We start from the raw sequence: 25554 nt of genomic DNA, 5'->3' as shown, positions 1-25554 counted from the left end.
GACAGTGCACCATCCGACCAATACCAGGATGACCAGAGGAGGGTGACGCGTGAGCCCAATAAATCAGTCGGTCACGGACCTCGAGCGGCACGTACCTCCGTCCCTCTGGACACTCTGGGGGAGAAGGGTCGGTACATAAAGCCCGCTCGATTTCCGTGTCGACCTCCCACACCACCGGTGCCACGAGACAAGACTCCGGTAATATGGGAGTGGGCTCAATGGACCTCTCCTCTGTGTCATATCGTCGGGACAGGGCGTCTGCCTTAACGTTCTGTGACCCGGGGATATACGTGATCTTAAAGACAAACCGGGCCAGAAACATGGCCCACCTAGCCTGAAGAGGGTTCAGTCTCTTCGCTGCCCGGATGTACTCCAGGTTACGATGGTCAGTCAGAATGAGAAAAGGGTGGTTAGCCCCCTCAAGCCAATGTCTCCACACCTTCAGGGCCTGGACCACAGCTAGCAGCTCCCTGTCCCCCACGTCATAATTGCGCTCTGCCGGACTGAGCTTCTTAGAATAGAAAGCAAAGGGGCAGAGTTTTGGAGGCGTGCCCGAGCGCTGAGACAGTATAGCACCGAGCCCCGCCTCGGACGCATCCACCTCGACTTGGAACGCCAAAGAGGGATCCGGATGTGCCAGCACCGGAGCTGAGGTGAACAGGTCCTTCAAATGACTAAACTCCCTGTCCGCCTCAGCCGACCACTGCAAACGCACCGGGCCCCCCTTTAGCAGGGAGGTAATGGGAGCCGCTACCTGTCCAAAACCCCGGATAAACCTCCAGTAGTAATTGGCAAAACCCAAAAACCACTGCAACTCCTTTACTGTAGTTGGAGTCTGCCAATTACGCACGGCTGAAACGCGGTCAATCTCCATCTCCACCCCTGACGCAGACAACCGGTGTCCCAGGAAGGAGATGGACTCCTGGAAAAACAGACATTTCTCTGCCTTCACATACAGATCATGCTCCAACAGTCTACCCAGCACCCGACATACCAGGGACACATGCTCGGTACGTGTAGCGGAGTATATCAGAATGTCATCAATATACACCACTACCCCCTGTCCATGCAAATCCCGGAAAATCTCGTCTACAAATGATTGGAAGACTGAAGGAGCATTCATTAGACCGTATGGCATGAAGAGGTACTCATAGTGACCCGAGGTGGTACTGAAGGCTGTTTTCCACTCATCTCCCTCCCGAATGCGCACCAGGTTGTAAGCGCTCCTGAGATCCAATTTTGTGAAGAAGCTCGCCCCGTGTAATGACTCGGTCATACTAGCAATCAGAGGGAGAGGATAGCTGTATTTAATAGTGATCTGATTGAGACCACGGTAATCAATACACGGGCGTAAACCCCCATCCTTCTTCTTCACAAAAAATTAACTTGAGGACGCAGGAGAAGTGGAAGGCCGTATGTATCCCTGTCTCAAGGATTCGGCGACGTATGTCTCCATAGCAGCCGTCTCCTCCTGAGACAGAGGATACACATGGCTGCGAGGGAGCGCCGCGCAAACCTGGAGGTCTATCGCACAATCCCTCTGTCGATGAGGTGGTAATTGAGTCGCCTTCTTCTTACAGAAGGCGTTTGCCAAATCGGCATACTCAGGAGGAATGTGTATTGTGGGCATTTGGTTCGGACTCTCCACCGTCGTTGCCCCTACGGAAACACCTACACACCGCCTCACACACTGATCAGACCATCCCTTGAGAGCCCTCTGTTGCCATGAAATGTTGGGGTCATGAGATATTAACCAGGGAAGTCCCAACACCACTGGAAACGCAGGAGAGTCAATTAAATACAACTGTATAGTCTCCTCATGACCCTTCTGCGTTTTCATCTTCAGTGGCGCTGTGACCTCCCTAATCAATCCCGACCCCAAAGGCCGGCTATCTAGGGCATGGATAGGGAAGGGCACATCGACTGGTAATATAGGGATCCCTAACTTATTTGAGAAATGGCGATCGATAAAATTCCCAGCTGCGCCTGAATCGACTAGCGCCTTATGCTGGGAGTAAGAAGAAACTTCTGGAAACATCACTTGGATACACATATGAACAGCAGAGAGCTCTGGGTGAGTTGGGACCTTACTCACCGGGAATGACTCATCAGTGCGCTGCCTGCTGCCTCGAATCCGAGGAGACCCTCCCCAGCACCGAACCGCCGTGTGTCCTCGGCGGCCACAGTTGGTGCAGGGGACAGCCTCCTTCCTGGCCTCCCTACTACCAGCACCCCCGAGCTCCATAGGGCTCGGCTCGGAGGTGCTGGGGGATGGAATGGACGGCCCCAGCGCTGGACCTCTCATTCCATCCCGAATTGGCAGCCAGAGTCCGGAATTCCAGTGCGAATTCCTGCGCGCTCCTCCTCCCCTGTCTGAGGTGGAATAGACGCTCACCCGCCGCCTTCCCCTCCGGGGGATGATCGAACACTGCCCTGAAGCGGCGGGTGAACTCCGCATAGTTCACAGTAGCGGCGTCTATCCCTCCCCACTCGGCGTTGGCCCACTCCAGTGCCTTGCCGGACAGACAGGAGATGAGGGCGGACACGCTCTCGTATCCCGAGGGTGCCGGGTGAATGGTTGCCAGGTAAAGTTCCACCTGGAGCAGGAAACCCTGACACCCGGCTGCGGTGCCATCATAAGCCCTCGGGAGCAAGAGCCGAGACGATAGGAGTAGCCGATGGTGGTGTGGGCAAACCTCCTCTCTCCCATCGTCCCAAAGTGTTCATGACGTTATCCATAGCGGCACCAAGATTTTGGAGCATCGCTGCCTGTTGTAGGACGCGCTCCTCGAGTGATCCAGTCGGTGTCGTCGCTCCTGCTGACTCTATGGTATGGTGTGTGATTCTGTCACGACTGTCTGTGAGATGCGGTAAACGAAGTCAGGCGCAGGACACAGAACTCTCGGATACGTACTTTTAATACGAAAAGGATCCAAAAGGACACAGAAAATAACTCCACGCAGGGAGGAAATAACCCGCTCACAAAATAGACAACCGTGAAGGGGAAAACAATCACACACAAAGTACAGATGAGAGACAGGGGTAATTATAAGGGAAACAATTAACATAATGACGAACAGGTGTAAACAATACAGACAAAACTAAACAAACACCGATAACATCGAACGGCAGTAGCTAGTACTCCGGGGACGACGAACGCCGAAGCCTGCCCGAGCAAGGAGGAGGAGCAGCCTCGGCAGAATCCGTGACATATTGTTATTATTGTTATTATCATTATTATTGTTGTTTATCATTCCAAATAGTAGTGGTATGGGTGGTAATGGTAATGATGGCAGTTTAATGATGGTGGTGGTAGTCGTGGTAGTAATGATGATGGTAGTTGTAGTACTGATATAATGGTGAAGATTACCGTTATTTAGTTATAAGTTAGTTATAGTTTCATTTTCCATATTTAGATTTGTATATTTATACTATTGACTGTTACCATTGTATTGTTGTTATTTATTTAGAGAGACAGAGACAGAGACAGAGACAGAGACAGAGAGAGAGAGAGAGAGAGAGAGAGAGAGAGGCACAGAGACAGAGAGAGGCACAGAGAGAGAGAGAGAGAGAGAGAGAGAGAGAGAGAGAGAGAGAGAGAGAGAGAGAGAGAGACATGTGATAGGCCGAGGGTCATGGTAAGATGAGCACAAGAACTCCACCATCCTCACACTACATCCACCCAAGTGGCATGACACAAATACTATCTTAAATGATAAACAAATCACATTTGCATAATAAGAGTTTACCTTAATTGAAAAATCCAATTTTAATAGTTCTTGTTGGATTGTGAGTGTTTATCTCATTTTGAATGTAAAGAAAAAACAGTTATGAAGTCTTTTTACGTTGCATGTTGGAATTTACAAGTCTTGAAGTCCTCTGCTTTTGGGCTAAAGAGCAGAAACCCAGACTTCCTTAAAGAAATTGATGATGTTGATATTGTACAGGAAACATGGTGCAGAGGTGATGTTTCCACTGGCTGTCCACTAGGTTATAGCGAGATAATCGTACCATCCACCAAATTAAAAGGAATCACACAGGGCAGAGACTCAGGGGGAATGCTAATATGGTATAAATCTGAACTAACTAATTCAATCGAATTGATCAAAACAGGAGAATTCTTTATCTGGCTAAAAATCAACAAGGAGGCTATCTTAACAGATAACAACGTCTTCCTCTGTGCCACATACATTCCCCCCTCAGAGTCACCCTACTTCAATGAAGAGAGTTTCTCCATTCTAGAGGGGGAGATTAGTCACTTTCAAGCCCAAGGCAATGTGCTGGTCTGTGGAGACCTGAATGCTAGAACAGCAGAAGAACTAGACACTATTAACAGTCATGGGGACAAACACCTACCGGGAAGCAACAACCTTTCCCTCCCCCACATACAACCCCCATAGAAACAACTATGACAAAGTGAAAAACAAAAATGGAGTACAGCGCCTGAAGCTCTGTCGAACACTGGGTCTGTACATAGTCAATGGTAGGTTAAGAGGGGACTCTTTTGGTAGGTACACCTACAGCTCATCCCTTGGCAGCAGTACTGTAGACTACTTCATCACAGACCTTAACCCAGAGTCTCTCAGAGCCTTCACAGTCAGCCCACTAACACCTCTCTCTGACCACAGTAAAATCACAGTGTATCTGAAAAGAGCAGAACCCAACCATGAAGCATCACGGCCCAATAAATTACATGGTACTAAACAGACCTATAGATGGAGTGCAAACAGTACAGAAATCTACCAAAAAGCAATTAGTAGCCAAAAATACAATCTCTCCTGGACAACTTTTTAGCATTAAAATTCTCCTACACCAATGAAGGTATAAATTTGGCCGTTTGGAACATAAACTTTATATTTGACAAATTAGCCTCCTTGGCTAATCTTAAGAAACATAAGAGCAAACCAAAAATAATAGATCATGAAAAATGGTTTGATAATGATTGCAAAAATCTAAGAAAGTCATTGAGAAATATATCTAATCATAAACACAGAGACCAAGACAACAAAAATATACGTCTTCAATATGGGGAAACACTGAAGCAATACAAACACACCCTAAGAACAAAAAAGGAACAGCACATTAGAAATCAGCTAGATGTGATTGAGGAATCCATAGAATCAAACCACTACTGGGAGAATTTGAATAAATTAAACAAACCACATAATGAGGAATTGGCTATCCAAAATGGGGATATGTGGAGAAATCACTTTGCAAACCTCTACAGCAATATAACAAAGAGCCCAGAACAACAAGATATACAAGAAAAATTACAAATCCTTGAATCAGCAGTCAAAGACTATCAGAATCCTGTGGATACCCCAATTACAGAACAAGAATTATTGGAAAAACTTTGCACTCTCCAACCCAAAAAGGCCTGTGGTGCTGATGGTATTTTAAATGAAATGATCAAATATACAGACCACAAATTCAAATTGGCTATACTCAAACTCTTCAACATTATCCTAACTGCAGATATTTCCCCGATATTTGGAACCAAGGATTGATCACACCAATTTATAAAAATTGAGACAAATTTGACCCAAATAATTACAGAGGAATTTGCGTTAACAGCAACTTGGGGAAAATTCTCTGCAGTGTCATAAACAGCAGACTACATAATTTCCTTGATGAACACAACGTCCTAAGCAGAAGCCAGATTGGATTTGTAAAAAATTATCGTACAACAGACCACATTTACACCCTCCAGACTCTAATTGACAAACAAGTAAATCAAAACAAAGGCAAAATCTACTCGTGTTTTGTAGACTTCAAGAAAGCATTTGATTCAATTTGGCACGAAGGTCTTTTTTACAAACTAATAGAAAGTGGTATTGGAGGGAAAACATATGATTAAATTAAATCAATGTACACTAAAAACAAATGTGCGATTAAAATCGGCAACAAGCAAACAGACTTCTTCTCTCAGGGACGTGGAGTGAAACAGGGCTGCCCAATAACTCCAACACTATTTAACATCTACATTAACGAATTGGCAAAAACATTAGAAGAATCGGCAGCACCTGGTCTCACCCTACACAACACTGAAATCAAGTGTCTGCTGTACGCAGATGACCTGGTGCTACTGTCTCCCACTAAGGAGGGGTTACAGCAGCATCTAGATCATCTGCACAGATTCTGTCAGACCTGGGCCCTGACCGTTAATCTAAAAAAAACGAATATAATGATATTCCAAGAAAGGTCCGGAAATCAGGATGACAAATATTAATTCTATTTGGACACAGTTCTATTAGAACACACCAAAAATTACACATATCTAGGACTTAATATCAGCAACACAGGTAGCTTTCACATGGCTGTGAATGAGCTGAGAGACAAAGCAAGAAGAGCATTCTATGCCATTAAAAGGAATATTAAAATCGATATTCCAATTAGAATCTGGCTCAAAATGTTCCAATCAGTTATAGAACCAATTGCTCTATATGGCAGCGAAGTATGGGGTCCGCTCTCTAATACTGAATTTACCAAATGGGACAAACATCCAATCGAAATACTGCATGCAGAGTTTTGCAAGACTGTATTGCAAGTGCAAAGAAAAACTCAAAATAACGCATGTAGAGCAGAATTGGGCCAATACCCCCTCCTTATTCTAATAGAAAAAAGAGCCATCAAATTTTACAACCATCTAAAAACAAGTGACCCCAAAACATTCCATCACACAGCTCTACTATGTCAAGAGATGAAACAAGAGAAGAGTCCCCTCAGCCAGCTGGTTCTGAGGCTCAGTTCACTAACCAAACCAACCTCATAGAGCCTCAGGACAGCACTCAGAAAATCTGGCCCAACCAAATCATCACAAAGCAAAAAGAAAAATATATCACCTATTGGAAAGACACCACAAAAAAATCAAAGTAAACTTCAATGCTATTTGGCTCTAAACAGACAGTACATGGTGGCAGACTATCTGACCACTGTGACTGATAGAAAACTGAGAAAAACACTGACTAGGTACAGACTCAGTGAGCACAGTCTGGCTATAGAGACCGGTCGTCACAGGCAAACCTGGCTGCCCAGAGAGGACAGGCTGTGCTCACTCTGCCCCTGGGGAGAGGTAGAGACAGAGCTGCATTTCCTATTACACTGTGACAAATACTCAGACCTAAGATAATCTTTCTTTCCCAAAATTATCATTCAGTACAAAGAATTTGAAACTATAAAAGAGGAAGAAAAATCAAATATTTATTGGGTGAAAAGCCAAAATGTGCAATTTTGGCAGCCAAATATGTGTCCTCCTGCCACAACCTGAGGGACAGCCAGTGAAAAGTGTAATGTAATGTCAATAATATTTCCTGTTTTGTTTTGGCTTTCATAGCATGTAATGTGTCTTCTCAGTCATGTTGAGATTGGTAGACTACTATTGCTTTAATGTATTGTTATTCTCATTAATATTGTTGTTGGTTTAAGGCACTGCATCGCAGTGCTAACTGTGCCACTAGAGATCCTGGTTCGAATCCAGGCTCTGTCGCAGCCGGCCGCGACCGAGAGACTCATGGGCGGCGCACAATTGGCCCAGCGTCGTCCAGGGTAGGGGAGGGAATGGCCGGCAGGGATGTAGCTCAGTTGATAGAGCATGGCGTTTGCAACGCCAGGGTTGTGGGTTCGATTCCCACGGGGGGGCAGTATAAAAAAATATGTATTCACTAACTGTAAGTCGCTCTGGATAAGAGCGTCTGCTAAATGACTAAAATGTAAATGTAAATGTACTTGCTGTTAATGGTAATCCCATTTCCACTACTACTATTATTATTGCTGTTGGTCCCACCATTTTTGTTATATGTATACTTTGACAATGTAAGTAATTTTACTTGCCATGTCAATAAAGTCTATTGAATTGAATTGAATTGAGAGAGAGAGAGACAGAGAGAGACAGACAGAGACAGAGACAGAGACAGACAGAGACAGACAGAGACAGAGAGACAGAGACAGACAGAGAGAGACAGAGAGAGAGAGAGAGAGACAGAGAGAGAGAGACAGAGAGAGAGAGAGACAGAGAGAGAGAGAGACAGAGAGAGAGAGATACAGAGAGTGACAGAGAGAGAGAGCGACAGAGAGAGAGAGAGAGAGCGAGAGAGAGAGAGACAGAGAGACAGAGAGAGACAGAGAGAGACAGAGACAGAGAGAGAGAGAGAGAGAGAGAGAGAGAGAGACACACAGAGAGAGAGAGACGAGAGAGAGAGAGAGAGAGAGAGAGAGAGAGAGAGAGAGAGAGAGAGAGAGAGAGAGAGAGAGAGACAGAGAGAGAGAGAGAGAGACCCACTGGTTGCCCTCTAGGTTACAGAGAGCTGGTAGTCCCATCCACCAAACTACCAGGTGTGAAACAGGGAAGGGACTCAGGGGGTATGCTAATTTGGTATAGAGCAGACCTAACTTACTCTATTAAATTAATCAAAACAGGAACATTTTACATTTGGTTAGAAATTCAAAAGGAAATTATCTCAACTGAGAAAAATGTCCTCCTGTGTGCTACCTATATCCCCCCACTAGAATCCCCATACTTTAATGAAGACAGTTTCTCCATCCTGGAGGGGGAAATCAATCATTTCCAGACCCAGGGACATGTACTAGTCTGTGGCGACCTAAATGCCAGAACTGGACAAGAACCTGACACCCTCAGCACACAGGGGGACAAACACCTACCTGGACGTGACAGCATTCCCTCCCCCATATGCCCCCCTAGGCACAACTACGACAACATAACCAACAAAAACGGGTCACGACTCCTGCAGCTCTGTCTCACACTGGGTATGTACATAGTCAATGGTAGGCTTCGAGGGGACTCCTATGGTAGGTACACCTATAGCTCATCTCTTGGCAGTAGTACTGTAGACTACTTTATCACTGACCTCAACCCAGTCTCTCAGAGCGTTCACAGTCAGCCCACTGACACCCCTATCAGACCACAGCAAAATCACAGTCTACTTGAACAGAGCAATACTCAATCATGAGGCATCAAAGCCAAAGGAACTGAATAATATTAAGAAATGCTATAGATGGAAGGAAAATAGTGTTGAAACCTACCAAAAAACAATTAGGAAACAACAAATTCAATCCATTCTAGACAACTTCCTGGACAAAACGTTCCACTGTAATAGTGAAGGTGTAAACTTGGCAGTAGAAAACCTAAACAGTATATTTGACCTCTCAGCTTCCCTATCAAATCTAAAAATCTCTAACAGAAAACCAAAGAAAACTAATAACAGTGATAAATTGTTTGATGAAGAATGCAAAAACCTAAGAAAGAAATTGAGAAACCTATCCAACCAAAAACATAGAGACCCAGAAAACCTGAGCCTACGCCTTCACTATGGTGAATCACTAAAACAATACAGAAATACACTACGGAAAAAGAAGGAACAGCATGTCAGAAATCAGCTCAATGTAATTGAAGAATCCATAGACTCTAACCACTTCTGGGAAAATTTGAAAACACTAAACAAACAACAACACGAAGAGCTATCTACGGAGATGTATGGGTAAACCACTTCTCCAATCTTTTTGGCCCTATAACAGAGAACAAACAGCAAAAAAATATACATGATCAAATGCAAATCTTAGAATCAACTATTAAAGACTACCAGAACCCACTGGATTCTCCAATTACATTGAATGAACTACAGGACAAAATACAAACCCTCCAACCCAAAAAGTCCTGTGGTGTAGATGGTATCCTCAATGAAATGATAAAATATACAGACCACAAATTTCAATTAGCTATACTTAAACTCTTTAACATCATCCTTAGTTCTGGCATCTTCCCCAATATTTGGAACCAAGGACTGATCACCCCAATCCACAAAAGTGGAGACAAATTTGACCCCAATAACTACCGTGGGATATGCGTCAACAGCGACCTTGGGAAAATCCTCTGCATTTTCATTAACAGCAGACTAGTTCATTTCCTCAGTGAAAACAATGTACTGAGCAAATGTCAAATTGGTTTTTTACCAAATTACCGTATGACAGACCACGTATTCACCCTGCACACCCTAATTGACAAACAAACAAACCAAAACAAAGGCAAAGTCTTCTCATGCTTTGTTGATTTCAAAAAAGCTTTTGACTCAATTTGGCATGAGGGTCTGCTATACAAATTGATGGAAAGTGGGGTTGGGGGAAAAACATACGACATTATAAAATCCATGTACACAAACAACAAGTGTGCGGTTAAAATTGGCAAAAAACACACACATTTCTTTCCACAGGGCCGTGGGGTGAGACAGAGATGCAGTTTAAGCCCCACCCTCTTCAACATATATATCAACGAATTGGCGAGGGCACTAGAACAGTCTGCAGCACCCGGCCTCACCCTACTAGAATCTGAAGTCAAATGTCTTCTGTTTGCTGATGATCTGGTGCTTCTGTCACCAACCAAGGAGGGCCTACAGCAGCACCTAGATCTTCTGCACAGATTCTGTCAGACCTGGGCCCTGACAGTAAATCTCAGTAAGACAAAAATAATGGTGTTCCAAAAAGGTCCAGTTGCCAGGACCACAAATACAAATTCCATCTAGACACCGTTGCCCTAGAGCACACAAAAAACTATACATACCTCGGCCTAAACATCAGCGCCACAGGTAACTTCCACAAAGCTGTGAACGATCTGAGAGACAAGGCAAGAAGGGCCTTCTATGCCATCAAAAGGAACATAAAATTTGACATACCAATTAGGATCTGGCTAAAAAAATACTTGAATGCAATAAAATGCCAATTAATTACTTAAAAATCATACAATGTGATTTTCTGGATTTTTGTTTTAGATTCCGTCTCTTACAGTTGAAGTGTACCTATGATAAAAATTACAGACGTCTACATGCTTTGTAAGTAGGAAAACCTGCAAAATCGGCAGTGTATCAAATACTTGTTCTCCCCACTGTATATATAGATATATAGATATATTATATATTACTATTATTATTATTATTTTTATTATTTTTTTCAATGTACTTTATTCAAACCAGTGAATATCACTTATTATAAATGAGATCATTAACTATCAGCTCTTGGAATATCCAGGGCCTGTACTCTTCACATTTTGGTTATAAAACAACAAATCCAGAATGATTAAAAACATCAAGGGACAGGACATCATAATCCTACTGGAAACATGGTGTCATGGAGACATAGATACTCAGTGTCCCTCAGGCTATAGAGAAAGTTTACTACCATCAATCAAACGTAAAAATTTTAAATGGGGCCGAAACTCAGGTGGAATCATCATTTGGCATAAGCAGGACTTAGCACTGAATGAAATGAAAAAATTTACTAATCACATTTGGTTAAAACTTAACAAAGGTACAATCTATTGTGACAATGATGTATACATATGTGCAGCTTATGCTCCTCCTTCAGATTCATCATATTATGATGATCAGTTTTTTGACAATCTCCATACAGAAATCATTCAATTTCAGGCAGAGGGTAAAGTGCTTCTTTGTGGAGATTTCAATGCAAGAACAGGTTCTGAGCCTGACTACACTGATGCGGGAGGTAACCACCACATATTGGGACACCCCTCCTTGTACAGTAGCCCAAATATAAATAATAGAAACAGTTCTGACCAAATACTGAACAATAATGGGAAGGAGTTAGTGCATCTCTGTCAAGCCTTAGGCCTGTACATGCTTAATGGTAGAATCAGAGGGGACTCTTTAGGTCAGTTTACTTACTGCTCAGCTCTTGGGACAAGTGTAGTCGATTATGCCATCACTGACATTGACCCCTCCTCCATTCACTGTCAGACCACAGACACCATTGTCAGATCACAGTCAGATCAACGTGTTTCTGAAGAAATTAACTGGCAATATTCATTCAAAAAAACAGCCGAATAAACTCTACAACATGAACCAATCGTGCAGATGGGCTCAAAACAGTGCAGAGAGATTCATTGAAACATTGAACTCAAATGAAATGATGAACTCTACACAGTTTTTCAATTACTCACAATACCAAAACAATAAAGAAGGTGTCAATTCGGCTACTCAAAACATAAATTGCATTTTCCAAAAAGCAGCATCGAAAGCAAATTTGAGAAAATCAAAGAAATGCAACATCAGAAACAAAAAACAAAATGTTTCTGAAAAATTGTTTGATAACGAATGTAAAACAATTAGAAAACACCTAAGACAAATTTCAAATGAAAAACATAAGCAGCAAAACAACCCAGATCTACGCTATGAATACTTTGAAACTCTGAAACAGTATAAGCATACACTAAAACGCAATAAATTAAATTATACCAACAAGACACTTGATGAAATTGAAAGTGTAATTGACCAAAATCAGTTCTGGGACATGTGGAACAATTTAAGCATGACAAAGCCACAAGAATTAGCCATACAAGATGAAGGAATTTGGAAAACTTATTTTGATAATCTATACAAAAACATCCCACAAAAAGACTTACAACAGAACCAATTAGAAATTCAAGAAAGATTGAACATCCTCATTAAAAACAACCAAAATCCATTAGATTACCCAATAACCCAACAAGAACTAAATGAAAAGCTAAAATCTATAAAATCAAAGAAGGCTTGTGGTCTAGATAACATCAGAAATGAAATGCTGAAAAACAGCACACCTGAGTTGCAAAATGCTGTACTTAAGTTGTTCAACATAGTTTTAACTTCTGGCTGCTTCCCTGATGTCTGGAACCAGGGGCTCATCTCCCCTATCCACAAAAGTGGAGACAAATCAGACCCCAATAATTACAGGGGAATTTGCGTAAACAGCAACTTGGGAAAGGTTTTCTGTAGCATTTTGAATTCAAGAATTCAAACCTTTCTTCAAGAGAAAAATGTAATAAGTAAATGTCAAATTGGCTTTCTCCCTAACCATCGCACTACTGACCATATATACACCTTACACACACTAATTAATAAACATGTCCACCAAAAAAAAAGAGGGCAAAATCTTTGCTTGCTTTATTGACTTTAAAAAAGCATTTGATTCTATTTGGCATGAAGGGCTATTCTACAAAATTCTCCAAAGTGGGCTTGGTGGTAAGGTGTATGACTTAATAAAATGTATGTACACAGAAAACAAGTGTGCAATAAAAATCAAAAACCAAAGAACATAATTATTTTCACAACGTCGAGGTGTGAGACAAGGCTGCAGTTTGAGTCCAAATCTTTTCAACATTTATATCAATGAATTAGCAGACATGTTGGACCATTCTCCAGCCCCAGGACTCACACTATTTGACACAGAGGTAAAATACCTGCTATATGCTGATGACTTGGTACTTCTATCACCAACCAAAGAAGATCTTCAACAGAACCTTAACATTCTAGAGCAATATTGTAATAATTGGGCCCAGGCAGTAAATTTCAAAAAAACTAAAATCATGATTTTCCAAAAAAAAAACAGATGTCAGAAACACAAATATAAATTCACCCTGAACAACACCATAATTGAACACACTAAAAATTACACATACCTTGGTCTGACCATATCTGCATCGGGAAACTTTAATATGGCAGTGAATGCACTCAAAGAAAAAGCCCACAGAGCATTGTATGCAATAAAAATGAAATTATTCAAAATTAGAATTTGGACCAAAATATTTGACAGTGTAATCCTACCAATAGCTCTTTACGGAAGTGAGGTTTGGGGGCCACTCAATAAACTGGACTTTACAATGTGGGACAAACATCCAATTGAAGCCCTACATGCAGAATTCTGTCGGAAAATTCAACAAGTCCAGAGAAATACACCAACTAATGGATGTAGGGCAGAATTGGGCCGCTTTCCAGTAGTAATGAAAATACAGAAAATATCATTAAAATGTTGGCTACATCTAAATTCAAGTCCAAATTCAAGTCTGCAATTTAAAGCACTTCAAACCCAAGAGCTGAGCCCAGAAACGAGCCCTCTCAGTCAGCTGGTGTTGGACCTAACCAACCAAGCTGACACCAGCACTGCTTCAAAAGAAATAATTCCAATTAACAAAATCATGAACCAATCAAAGGACTCATATTTACAACATTGGAAAAACGAAACAAAATCCCAAAGCCGACTAAATTGCTATCTGACCCTAAACAGAGAATATGAATTGGCTGATTATCTCTACTCTGTCAGAGATATGAAGCAGAGACAGATCCTTACCAAGTACAGGCTGAGTGACCATCAATTGGCAATAGAAACCGGCAGACATAAAAAGACATGGCTACCCAAAGAGGAGCGTATATGTGGTCACTGCACGACAGGGGAGGTAGAAACAGAGATGCACTTTCTTCTTTACTGTGATAAATATTCCTCACAAAGAGATTCATTATTCACAGAAATGACTACATTTATTCCAAATTTTAACTTATTAAACACAGAGGAAAAACTAAAAATACTCATAGGCGAAGGAGCAATGGCTCTTCTTGCAGCCAAATATGTATTTGCCTGCCATAGCCTGAGGGACACAGAATAATAACATCTGCATAGTAAATAGTAACGTACATATTATTATTGTTATTGCTATTATTGTTATTACCATTATTATTGTTGTTTATCATTCCAAATAGTAGTGATATGGGTGGTAATGGTAATGATGGCAGTTTAATGATGGTGGTGGTGGTAGTAGTGGTAGTAACGATGATGGTAGTTGTAGTACTGATATAATGGTTAAGATGACCGTTATTTAGTTATAAGTTAGTTATAGGTTCATTTTCCATATTTAGATTTGTATATACAGTGGGGAGAACAAGTATTTGATACACTGCCAATTTTGCAGGTTTTCCTACTTACAAAGCATGTAGAGGTCTGTAATTTTTATCATAGGTACACTTCAACTGTGAGAGACGGAATCTAAAACAAAAATCCAGAAAATCACATTGTATGATTTTTAAGTAATTCATTTGCATTTTATTGCATGACATAAGTATTTGATCACCTACCAACCAGTAAGAATTCCGGCTCTCACAGACCTGTTAGTTTTTCTTTAAGAAGCCCTCCTGTTCTCCACTCATTACTTGTATTAACTGCACCTGTTTGAACTCGTTACCTGTATAAAAGACACCTGTCCACACACTCAATCAAACAGACTCCAACCTCTTCACAATGGCCAAGACCAGAGCGCTGTGTAAGGACATCAGGGTTACAATTGTAGACCTGCACAAGGCTGGGATGGGCTACAGGACAATAGGCAAGCAGCTTGGTGAGAAGGCAACAACTGTTGGTGCAATTATTAGAAAATGGAAGAAGTTCAAGATGACGGTCAATCACCCTCGGTCTGGGGCTCCATGCAAGATCTCACCTCGTGGGGCATCAATGATCATGAGGAAGGTGAGGGATCAGCCCAGAACTACACGGCAGGACCTGGTCAATGACCTGAAGAGAGCTGGGACCACAGTCTCAAAGAAAACCATTAGTAACACACTACGCCGTCATGGATTAAAATCCTGCAGCGCACGCAAGGTCCCCCTGCTCAAGCCAGCGCATGTCCAGGCCCGTCTGAAGTTTGCCAATGACCATCTGGATGATCCAGAGGAGGAATGGGAGAAGGTAATGTGGTCTGATGAGACAAAAATAGAGCTTTTTGGTCTAAACTCCACTCGCCGTGTTTGGAGGAAGAAGAAGGATGAGTACAACCCCAAGAACACCATCCCAACTGTGAAGCATGGAGGTGGAAACATCATTATTTTGGGATGCTTTTCTGCAAAGGGGACAGGACGACTGCACCGTATTGAGGGGAGGATGGAAGGGGCCATGTATCGCGAGATCTTGGCCAACAACCTCCTTCCCTCAGTAAGAGCATTGAAGATGGGTTGTGGCTGGGTTTTCCAGCATGACAACGACCCGAAACACACAGCCAGGGCAACTAAGGAGTGGCTCCGTAAGAAGCATCTCAAGGTCCTGGAGTGGCCTAGCCAGTCTCCAGACCTGAACCCAATAGAAAATCTTTGGAGGGAGCTGAAAGTCCGTATTGCCCAGCGACAGCCCCGAAACCTGAAGGATATGGAGAAGGTCTGTATGGAGGAGTGGGCCAAAATCCCTGCTGCAGTGTGTGCAAACCTGGTCAAGACCTACAGGAAACGTATTATCTCTGTAATTGCAAACAAAGGTTTCTGTACCAAATATTATGTTCTGCTTTTCTGATGTATCAAATACTTATGTCATGCAATAAAAAGCAAATTAATTACTTAAAAATCATACAATGTGATTTTCTGGATTTTTGTTTTAGATTCCGTCTCTCACAGTTGAAGTGTACCTATGATAAAAATTACAGACCTTTACATGCTTTGTAAGTAGGAAAATCGGCAGTGTATCAAATACTTGTTCTCCCCACTGTATATATCAATGTATTGGCAAGAACACTAGAACAGTCTGCAGCACCCAGCCTCACCCTACTAGAATCTGAAGTCAAATGTCTACTGTTTGCTGATGATCTGGTGCTTCTGTCCCCAACCAAGGATGGCCTACAGCCGCACCTAGATCTTATGCACAGATTCTGTCAGACCTGGGCACTGACAGTAAATCTCAGTAAGACAAAAATAATGGTGTTCCAAAAAAGGTCCTGTTGCCAGGATCATAAATATAAATTCCACCTAGACAATGTTGCCCTAGAGCACACAAAAAACTATACCTACCTAGGCCTAAACAGCAGCACAACAGGTAACTTCCACAAAGCTGTGAACGATCTGAGAGACAAGGCAAGAAGGGCCTTTTACGCCATCAAAAGGAACATAACATTTAACATACCGATTAGGATCTGGCTTAAAGTACTTGAATCACTTATATAACCCATTGCCCTTTATGGTTGTGAGGTCTGGGGTACACTCACCAATGAAGAAGTCACACAATTAGACAAATACCATATTGAGACTCTGCATGCAGAATTCTGAAAAAACATCCTCTGTGTACAATGTAAAACCCCAAACAATGCATGCAGAGTAGAATTAGGATGATGCCCGCTAATTATACAAATCCAGAAAATAGCAATTAAATTCTACAACCACCTATAAAGAAGTGATTCTCAAACCTTCCATAACAAAGCTCTCACCTACAGAGAGATGAACCTGGAGAAGAGTCCCCTCCGTCAACTGGTACGGGGACTCTGATCACAAACACAAACAGACCCCACAGAGCCCCAGAACAGCAACACAATTAGACCCAACCAAATCATGACAGGACAATCTTCCTAACCTCCTGCCAACTGTATAACCATATCAGAGATACATATTTCCCTCAGATTACACAGACCCACAAAGAATTTGTCCCATATCTATTAGACGAAATAACACAGTGTGCAACTACAGCAGCAAGATGTGTGACTTGTTGCCACAAGGAGAGAGAGAGAGAGAGAGAGAGAGAGAGAGAGAGAGAGAGAGAGAGAGAGAGAGAGAGAGAGAGAGAGAGAGAGAGAGAGAGAGAGAGAGAGAGAGAGAGAGAGAGAGAAAACACTGAAACAGTACAGAAATACACTAAGAAAAAAGTCAGAAATCAGCTCAATGTAATTGACGAATCCATTGAATCTAACCACTTCTGGGCTAATTGGAACACACTAAACAAACAACATGAAGAGCTATCTATCCAAAATGTAGACGTACAGATAAACCATCTTTTTGGCTCTATAACAAAGAATAAACTGCAAAAACATATACATGATCAATTAAAAATCTTAGATTCAGCTATGAAGGACTACCAGAACCCACTCAATTCTCCAACTAAATTGAAAGAACTACAGGACAAAATACAAACCCTTCAATCCAGAGAAAGAGAAAGGGGGGGAAAGGGAGAGCGAGAGAAAGACAGGGATAGGAACAGAGAAAACACATGCACAGACACACACTCGCTCATACATGCACACACACTCTTAAGGTAGTCAGGTCTAATGGTTGTGCAGCAGGGTGTGCGTGGGTCTCTGATGTTACGATTATATATTCTGAATCAAACTGTAATCAGGCTCAGTAGAAATGCAAAAACAAAACAATCTCTCCATAATCAGGAACTCACCCACACAAACAGAGCTAATCACAGAGGAGGACACATTAAGGAGTTTATGTGCTTGCTTGTGAACGTCAGTAAACCTGTGATTGACCCCCTCTTCCTCACCCTCTTTTTTTTACGAGACAAATCTGTTTAGAATTGACTTGATTACTGTGTCTCCTAGGTAACGTCTGTCAGAACACCACCATGCACTCATTGGCCCGCGGGCCCCCTGCGGGCGGAGCTCAAACCTCCATGGAGCTAAAGCCCCTCCTCCCGTTCAGCCTGTTCCCTGGCTTCAGTGAAGTGAGTAGTGGCAATCATCACCATCACCATAGTTACAATGCTGTCAATCACTATGTTGTCATCACAGAAGATTGATGCCCCTACCACCCAGAGCCATATGTAAATATGTACAGTCGTGGTCAAAAGTTTTGAGAATGACACAAGTATTGGTCTTCACAAAGTTCGCTGCTTCAGTGTTATGAGATATTTTTGTCAGATGTTACTATGGTATACTGAAGTATAATTACAAGCATTCTATAAGTTTATGCAAAGAGTCAATATTTGCAGTGTTGACCCTTCTTTTTCAAGACCTCTGCAATCCGCCCTGGCATGCTGTCAATTAACTTCTGGGCCACATCCTGACTGATGGCAGCCCATTCTTGCATAATCAATGCTTGGAGTTTGTCAGAATTTGTGGGTTTTTGTTTGTCCACCCGCCTCTTGAGGATCGACCACAAGTTCTCAATGGGATTAAGGTCTGGGGAGTTTCTTGGCCATGGACCCAAAATGTCGATATTTTGTTCCCCGAGCCACTTAGTTATCACTTTTGCCTTATGGCAAGGTGCTCCATCATGCTGGAAAAGGCATTGGTCATCACCAAACTGTTCTTGGATGGTTGGGAGAAGTTGCTCTCGGAGGATGTGTTGGTACCATTCTTTATTCATGGCTGTGTTCTTAGGCAAAATTGTGAGTGAGCCCACTCCCTTGGCTGAGAAGCAACCCCACACATGAATGGTCTCAGGATGCTTTACTGTTGGCATGACACAGGACTGATGGTAGCGCTCACCTTGTCTTCTCCGGACAAGGTGTTTTCCGGATGCCCCAAATAATCGGAAAGGGGATTCATCAGAGAAAATGACTTTACCCCAGTCCTCAGCAGTCCAATCCCTGTACCTTTTGCAGAATATCAGTCTGTCCCTGATGTTTTTCCTGGAGAGAAGTGTCTTCTTTGCTGCCCTTCTTGACACCAGGCCATCCTCCAAAAGTCTTCGCCTCACTGTGCATGCAGATGCACTCGCACCTGCCTGCTGCCATTCCTGAGCAAGCTCTGCACTGGTGGTGCCCCGATCCCGCAGCTGAATCAACTTTAGGAGACGGTCCTGGTGCTTGCTGGACTTTCTTGGGCGCCCTGACGCCTTCTTCACAACAATTTAACCTCTCTCCTTGAAGTTCTTGATGATCTGATAAATGGTTGATTTAGGTGCAATCTTACTAGCAGCAATATCCTTGGCTGTGAAGCCCTTTTTGTGCAAAGCAATGATGACGGCACGTGTTTCCTTGCAGGTAACCATGGTTAACAGAGGAAGAACAATGATTTCAAGCACCACCCTCCTTTTAAAGCTTCCAGTCTGTTATTCTAACTCAATCAGCATGACAGAGTGATCTCCAGCCTTGACCTCGTCAACACACTCACCTGTGTTAACAAGAGAATCACTGACATGATGGCAGCTGGTCCTTTTGTGGCAGGGCTGAAATGCAGTGGAAATGTTTTTTGGGGATTAAGTTCATTTTCATGGCAAAGAGGGACTTTGCAATTAATTGCAATTAATCTGATCACTCTTCATGACATTCTGGAGTATATGCAAATTGCCATCATCAAAACTGAGGCTTTGTGAATATTAGTATTTGTGTCATTCTCAAAACTTTTGACCACGACTGTACATATATGGCTCTGTTTCCACCTACACACGTGTGTAGATCTGAAGAGATTAGATAAGCAACCAGTGGTAATACAGGGATCTCTGCTTTGCCCTTCTGATAGGCCAGGTGGAAAATCCCCCTAAGGGTTGATTTGGGATTGGGCGCCTGTCACAATAATCAAAATTGACACTGAGGTGACCTAGAGTGACTTAGCTAAGGGCCACAACCATTGATAAAGAAAGGTGGGACTGTGCAAGATGAGACTCGTCTAAAGGTTTGATCAACATGTCACACTGCAGAGACTGAAATCTGGTCAAACACAGCAGTTGAGAAACAAATGTATTACAGTACATGTCAGTTAACCATCTCCCATAAAGAATAGGTTAGAGTCAACATGTATAAATAATACACTATGTCCTCCATGGGTCCATCATGCGTGACATTTTCTGTCCGCTTAACTCTGAAATGCACAGAAACAATATATTTGTATAAATTCAGACCTAACATACAGTACATTGTTATTTTTGTTGTTGTTGTTGTTGTTGTTGTGTCTTAGTTAGTAGTACACAATTATTTGACATTTCTCCACACATCCTGAGGCGAGCTTTACTCCAGTGGTTCCGCGGACCACTGGGGTAGTGCAGGTGGTCTGCGATTATGATATTTTTTTATTTTTTTTAATTATAGTTATTTTTTTATTCCAAAAATAATAGCAGTTGGGAGTATTAATGGTATTATATGCAATGTTACAGTACTTTTCACAATGCAAATTGTTTAAAATAATAATAATCGTAATAGGCCTTTCATTTGTTACATTCACTGCTAAAATTGATTACATTTGGCCTCCCGAGTGGTGCAGCGGTCTAAGGCACTGCATCGCAGTGTTGCGGCGTCACTACAGCCTGGGGTTCGATCATAACCGGCCGTGACCGGGAGTCCCATAGGGCGGGAACACAATTGGCCCAGCATCGTACGGGTTAGGGGAGGGTTTGGACAGGGGGGCTTTACTTGGCTCATCGCGCTCTAGTGACTCCTTGTGGCAGGCCGGGCGCCTGCAGGCTGACTTCGGTCGTCAGTTGAACTGTGTTTCCTCTGACACATTGGTGCAGCTGGCTTCCGGGTTAAGCGAGTGGGTGTTAAGAAGCGCGGTTTGGCGGGTCATGTTTCGGGGGGACGCATGACTCTACCTTCGCCTCTCCCGAGCCCGTTCGGGAGTTGCAGCAATGAGACAATATCATAATCACGAAATTTTGGAGAAAAAGGGGGTAAAAAAAGAATAAAATAAAAATATATAGTTTTAATGTTTGAAAAATTCTGCAGCTGTGAATGATGGTCCTCAAGAGCTTTTGACAGTGATTTGGTGGTCCTCAAGAGCTTTTGACAGTGATTTGGTGGTCCTCAAGCTTTTTACTGTGATTTAGTGGTCCTCAAGCTTTTTACTGTGATTTGGTGGTCCTCAAGTACTCTTTACGGTGATTTGGTGGTCCTCAATTTTGACCCCGGAACAGAGAAGGGAACCGCTGCTCTACTCTGTTGTTTCCACACCAAGCTTTTTATTAGAACTCTCTGTCCAGGTCTTTTTATTAGAACTCTCTGTCCAGGTCTTTTTATTAGAACTCTCGGTCCAGGTCTTTTTATTAGAACTCTCTGTCCAGGTCTTTTTATTAGAACTCTCTGTCCAGGTATTTTTATTAGAATTCTCTGTCCAGGTATTTTTATTAAAACTCTCTGTCCAGATCTTTTTATTAGAACTCGCTGTCCAGGTATTTTTATTAGAACTCTCTGTCCAGGTCTTTTTATTAGAACTCTCTGTCCAGGTATTTTTATTAGAACTCTCTGTCCAGGTCTTTTTATTAGAACTCTCTGTCCAGGTATTTTTATTAGAATTCTCTGTCCAGGTATTTTTATTAAAACTCTCTGTCCAGGTCTTTTTATTAGAACTCTCTGTCCAGGTATTTTTATTAGAACTCTCTGTCCAGGTATTTTTATTAAAACTCTCTGTCCAGGTCTTTTTATTAGAACTCTCTGTCCAGGTCTTTTTATTAGAGCTCTCTGTCCAGGTATTTTTATTAGAACTCTCTGTCCAGGTCTTTTTATTAGAACTCTCTGTCCAGGTATTTTTATTAGAACTCTCGGTCCAGGTCTTTTTATTAGAATTCTCTGTCCAGGTCTTTTTATTAGAACTCTCGGTCCAGGTCTTTTTATTAGAACTCTCTGTCCAGGTCTTTTTATTAGAACTCTCTGTCCAGGTCTTTTTATTAGAACTCTCTGTCCAGGTATTTTTATTAGAACTCTCTGTCCAGGTCTTTTTATTAGAACTCTCGGTCCAGGTCTTTGCTAGGGGGTGAGTTGACCCTGGGTTGAAAACACAGCCTGAACGCACTGGGTAGTCCTGGTCCCTGAGACACGCTGGCTAGTCCTGGTCCCTGAGACACGCTGGCTAGTCCTGGTCCCTGAGACACGCTGGCTAGTCCTGGTCCCTGAGACACGCTGGCTACTCCTGGACCCTGAGACACGCTGGCTACTCCTGGCCCCTGAGACACGCTGGCTAGTCCTGGACCCTGAGACACGCTGGCTACTCCTGGTCCCTGAGACACGCTGGCTACTCCTGGCACCTGAGACACGCTGGCTAGTCCTGGTCCCTGAGACACACTGGCTACTCCTGGCCCCTGAGACACGCTGGCTACTCCTGGCCCCTGAGACACGCTGGCTACTCCTGGCCCCTGAGACACGCTGGCTAGTCCTGGCCCCTGAGGGCCCTCCTTGCTGGGCTTGGTAATGATGTTTTCATACACATCACAGGAGGCTTTGTTGTGAATGTGTAAAAAGATTACTATGTCTATGACAAGGTTGCGGAGATAGACAGCAAAACAGTGAAGGTAGGCCTACGCTGTGTCGGCTGGTTGAAAATCAAGAGGTTATTTTATCGTAGTCAGTGAGCCTTGTATGCCTGACCCTAACCCTAACCCATCACTCTCTCCCCTCAACCCTAACCTATCACTCTACACTCTCTCCTCAACCCTAACCCATCATTCTACACTCTCCCCTCAACCCTAACCCATCACTCTCCCCTCAACCCTAACCCATCACTCTCCCCTCAACCCTAAGCCATCACTCTCTTTCTCCTTTACACTGTCAATTTCTCTCCTTTTCTCTCTCTCTGTCCGTATATCTGTCTGTATGTATCTTCCTCTTTTCACACGTACAAATCTCACCTCTCACTCTCTCCATCCCTCATATAACCTGTCTTTGTATATTTCCTGTTCTGTAGAAGAGAGAGTTATGGGTTACGTGTCAGTAGATGGAAACACATCATACATAGTGCTATACTGGAGCTTCCACTTCCTGGTCCCTCTGAGGGAGGTGACAGACAGAGTTCTGAGTGGAGAGTGATGGGTTAGGGTTGAATGGAGAGTGTATAATGATGGGTTAGGGTTGAGGGGAGTGTGTAGAGTGATGGGTTAGGGTAGAGGGTAGAGTGTAGTTTGATGGGTTGAGGGGAGAGTGTAGAGTGTAGAGTGATGGGTTAGGGTTGAGGAAACAATGTAGACTGATGGGTGAAGGTTGAGGGGAGAGTGATGGTTTAGGGTTGAGGGGAGAATGTAGATTGATTGGTTAGGGTTTAGGGAGAGGGTAGAGTGATGGGTTAGCGTTGAGTGGAGAGTGTAGAGTGATGGGTTAGGGTAGAGGGGAGAGTGTAGTTTGATGGGTTAGGGTTGAGGGGAGAGTGTAGAGTGATGGGTTAGCGTTGAGGGGAGAGTGTAGAGAAATGGGTTAGGGTTGAGGGGAGAGAGTGATGGGTTAGGGTTGAGGGGAGAGTGTAGAGTGATGGGTTAGGGTTGAGGGGAGAGTGTATAATGATGGGTTAGGGTCGAGGGGAGAGTGTAGAGTGGTGGATTAGGGTAGAGGGGAGAGTGTAGTTTGATGGGTTGAGGGGAGAGTGTAGAGTGATGGGTTAGCGTTGAGGGGAGAATGTAGCGTGATGGGTTAGGGTTGAGGGGAGAGGGTAGAGTGATGGGTTAGGGTTGAGGGTAGAGAATTGATTTGAGAGTGTAGCTTGATGGGTTAGGGTTGAGGGGAGAGTGTAGAGTGATGGGTTAGCGTTGAGGGGAGAGTGTAGAGAAATTGGTTAGGGTTGAGGGGAGAGAGTGATGGGTTAGGGTTGAGGGGATAGTGTAGAATGATGGATTAGGGTTGATGGGAGAGTGTAGAGTGATGGGTTAGGGTTGAGTGGAGTGTGTAGAGTGATGGGTTAGGGTTAAGGTGAGAGAATTGATTTGAGAGTGTAGCTTCGATGGGTTAGGGTTGAGGGGAGAGTGTAGAGTGATGGGTTAGGGTTGAGGGGAGAATGTAGAGTGATGGGTTAGGGTTGAGGGGATAGTGTAGAATGATGGATTAGGGTTGATGGGAGAGTGTAGAGTGATGGGTTAGGGTTGAGTGGAGTGTGTAGATTGATGGGATAGGGTTGAGGGGAGAGAGTGATGGGTTAGGGTTGAGGTGAGAGTGTAGAGTGATGGGTTATGGTTAGGGTTGAGTGTAAGTGATGGGTTAGGGTTGAGGGGAGAGTGTAGAATGATGGGTTAGGGTTGAGGGGAGAGTGTAGATTGATGGGTTAGGGTAGAGGGGAGAGTATATTTTAATGGGTTGAGGAGAGAGTGTTGAGTGTAGATTGATGGGTTAGGGTTGAGGGGAAAGAGTTATGGGTTAGGGTTGAGGGGAGAGGGTAGAATGATGGGTTATGGTTGAGGGGAGAGTGTAGAGTGATAGGTTAGGGTTGAGGGGAGAGTGTAGAGTGATGGGTTAGGGGAGAGGGGAGAGGGGAGAGTGTCGTTTGATGGGTTAGGGTTGAGGGGAAAGAGTTATGGGTTAGGGTTGAGGGGAGAGTGTAGAGTGATAGGTTAAGGTTGAGGGGAGAGTGTAGAGTGATTGGTTAGCGTTGAGGGGAGAGTGTAGCGTGATGGGTGAGGGTTGAGAGGAGAGTGTAGATTGATGGGTTAGGGTTGAGGGGAGAGTGTAGAGTGATGGGTTAGGGTTGAGGGGAGAGTGATGGGTTAGGTTTGATTTGAGAGTGTAGTGTGATGTGTTAAGGTTGAGGGGAGAGTGTAGAGTGATGGGTTAGGGATGAGGGGAGAGTGATGGGTTAGGGTTGAGGGGAGAGTATAGAATGATGGGTTAGGGTTGAGGGGAGAGTGTAGAGTGATGGGTTAGGGTTGAGGAGAGAGTGAAGTTTGATGGGTTAGGGTTGAGGCGAGAGTGTAGAGTGATGGGTTAGGGTTAAGGGGAGAGTGTAGATTGATGGGTTAGGGTTGAGGGGAGAGTGTAGAGTGATGGGTTCGGGTTGAGGGGAGGGTATAGAGTGATGGTATAGCGTTGAGGGGAGAGTGTAGCGTGATGGGTTAGGTTTGAGGGGAGAGTGTAGATTGATGGGTTAGGGTTGAGGGGAGAGTGTAGAGTGATGGGTTAGGGTTGAGGGGAGAGTGTAGAGTGATGGGTTAAGGTTGAGGGGTAGTGTAGAGTGATGGGTTAGGGTTGGGGGGATAGTGTAGAGTGATGGGTTAGGGATGAGGGGAGAGTGATGGGTTAGGGTTGAGTGGAGCATGTAGAATGATGGGTTAGGGTTGAGGGGAGAGTGTAGAATGATGGGTTAGGGTTGAGGGTAGAGTATAGAGTGATGGGTTAGGGTTGAGGAGAGAG

At 43.5% G+C, this 25554-nt stretch overlaps 1 protein-coding gene across 2 annotated transcripts in view; it reads left to right on the top strand.

Annotated features, from left to right (window-relative positions):
- The window catches only part of LOC121585666 (zinc finger protein 385D-like), a 48895-nt gene that overhangs the window by 3126 nt on the left and 20215 nt on the right, over nucleotides 1-25554 (top strand). For both annotated transcript variants that reach the window (XM_041901992.1, XM_041901991.1), the window contains exon 2: nucleotides 18119-18240. In XM_041901992.1, the coding sequence (XP_041757926.1) occupies nucleotides 18119-18240 (122 nt within the window). The remainder of the gene's footprint in view (nucleotides 1-18118; nucleotides 18241-25554) is intronic.

This window comes from Coregonus clupeaformis, unplaced genomic scaffold, assembly GCF_020615455.1.
Source record: "Coregonus clupeaformis isolate EN_2021a unplaced genomic scaffold, ASM2061545v1 scaf0800, whole genome shotgun sequence".
NCBI lineage: Eukaryota > Metazoa > Chordata > Actinopteri > Salmoniformes > Salmonidae > Coregonus > Coregonus clupeaformis.
Note: the sequence above shows the minus strand (reverse complement) of the source record. Positions and strands in the feature narration are given on the sequence as shown.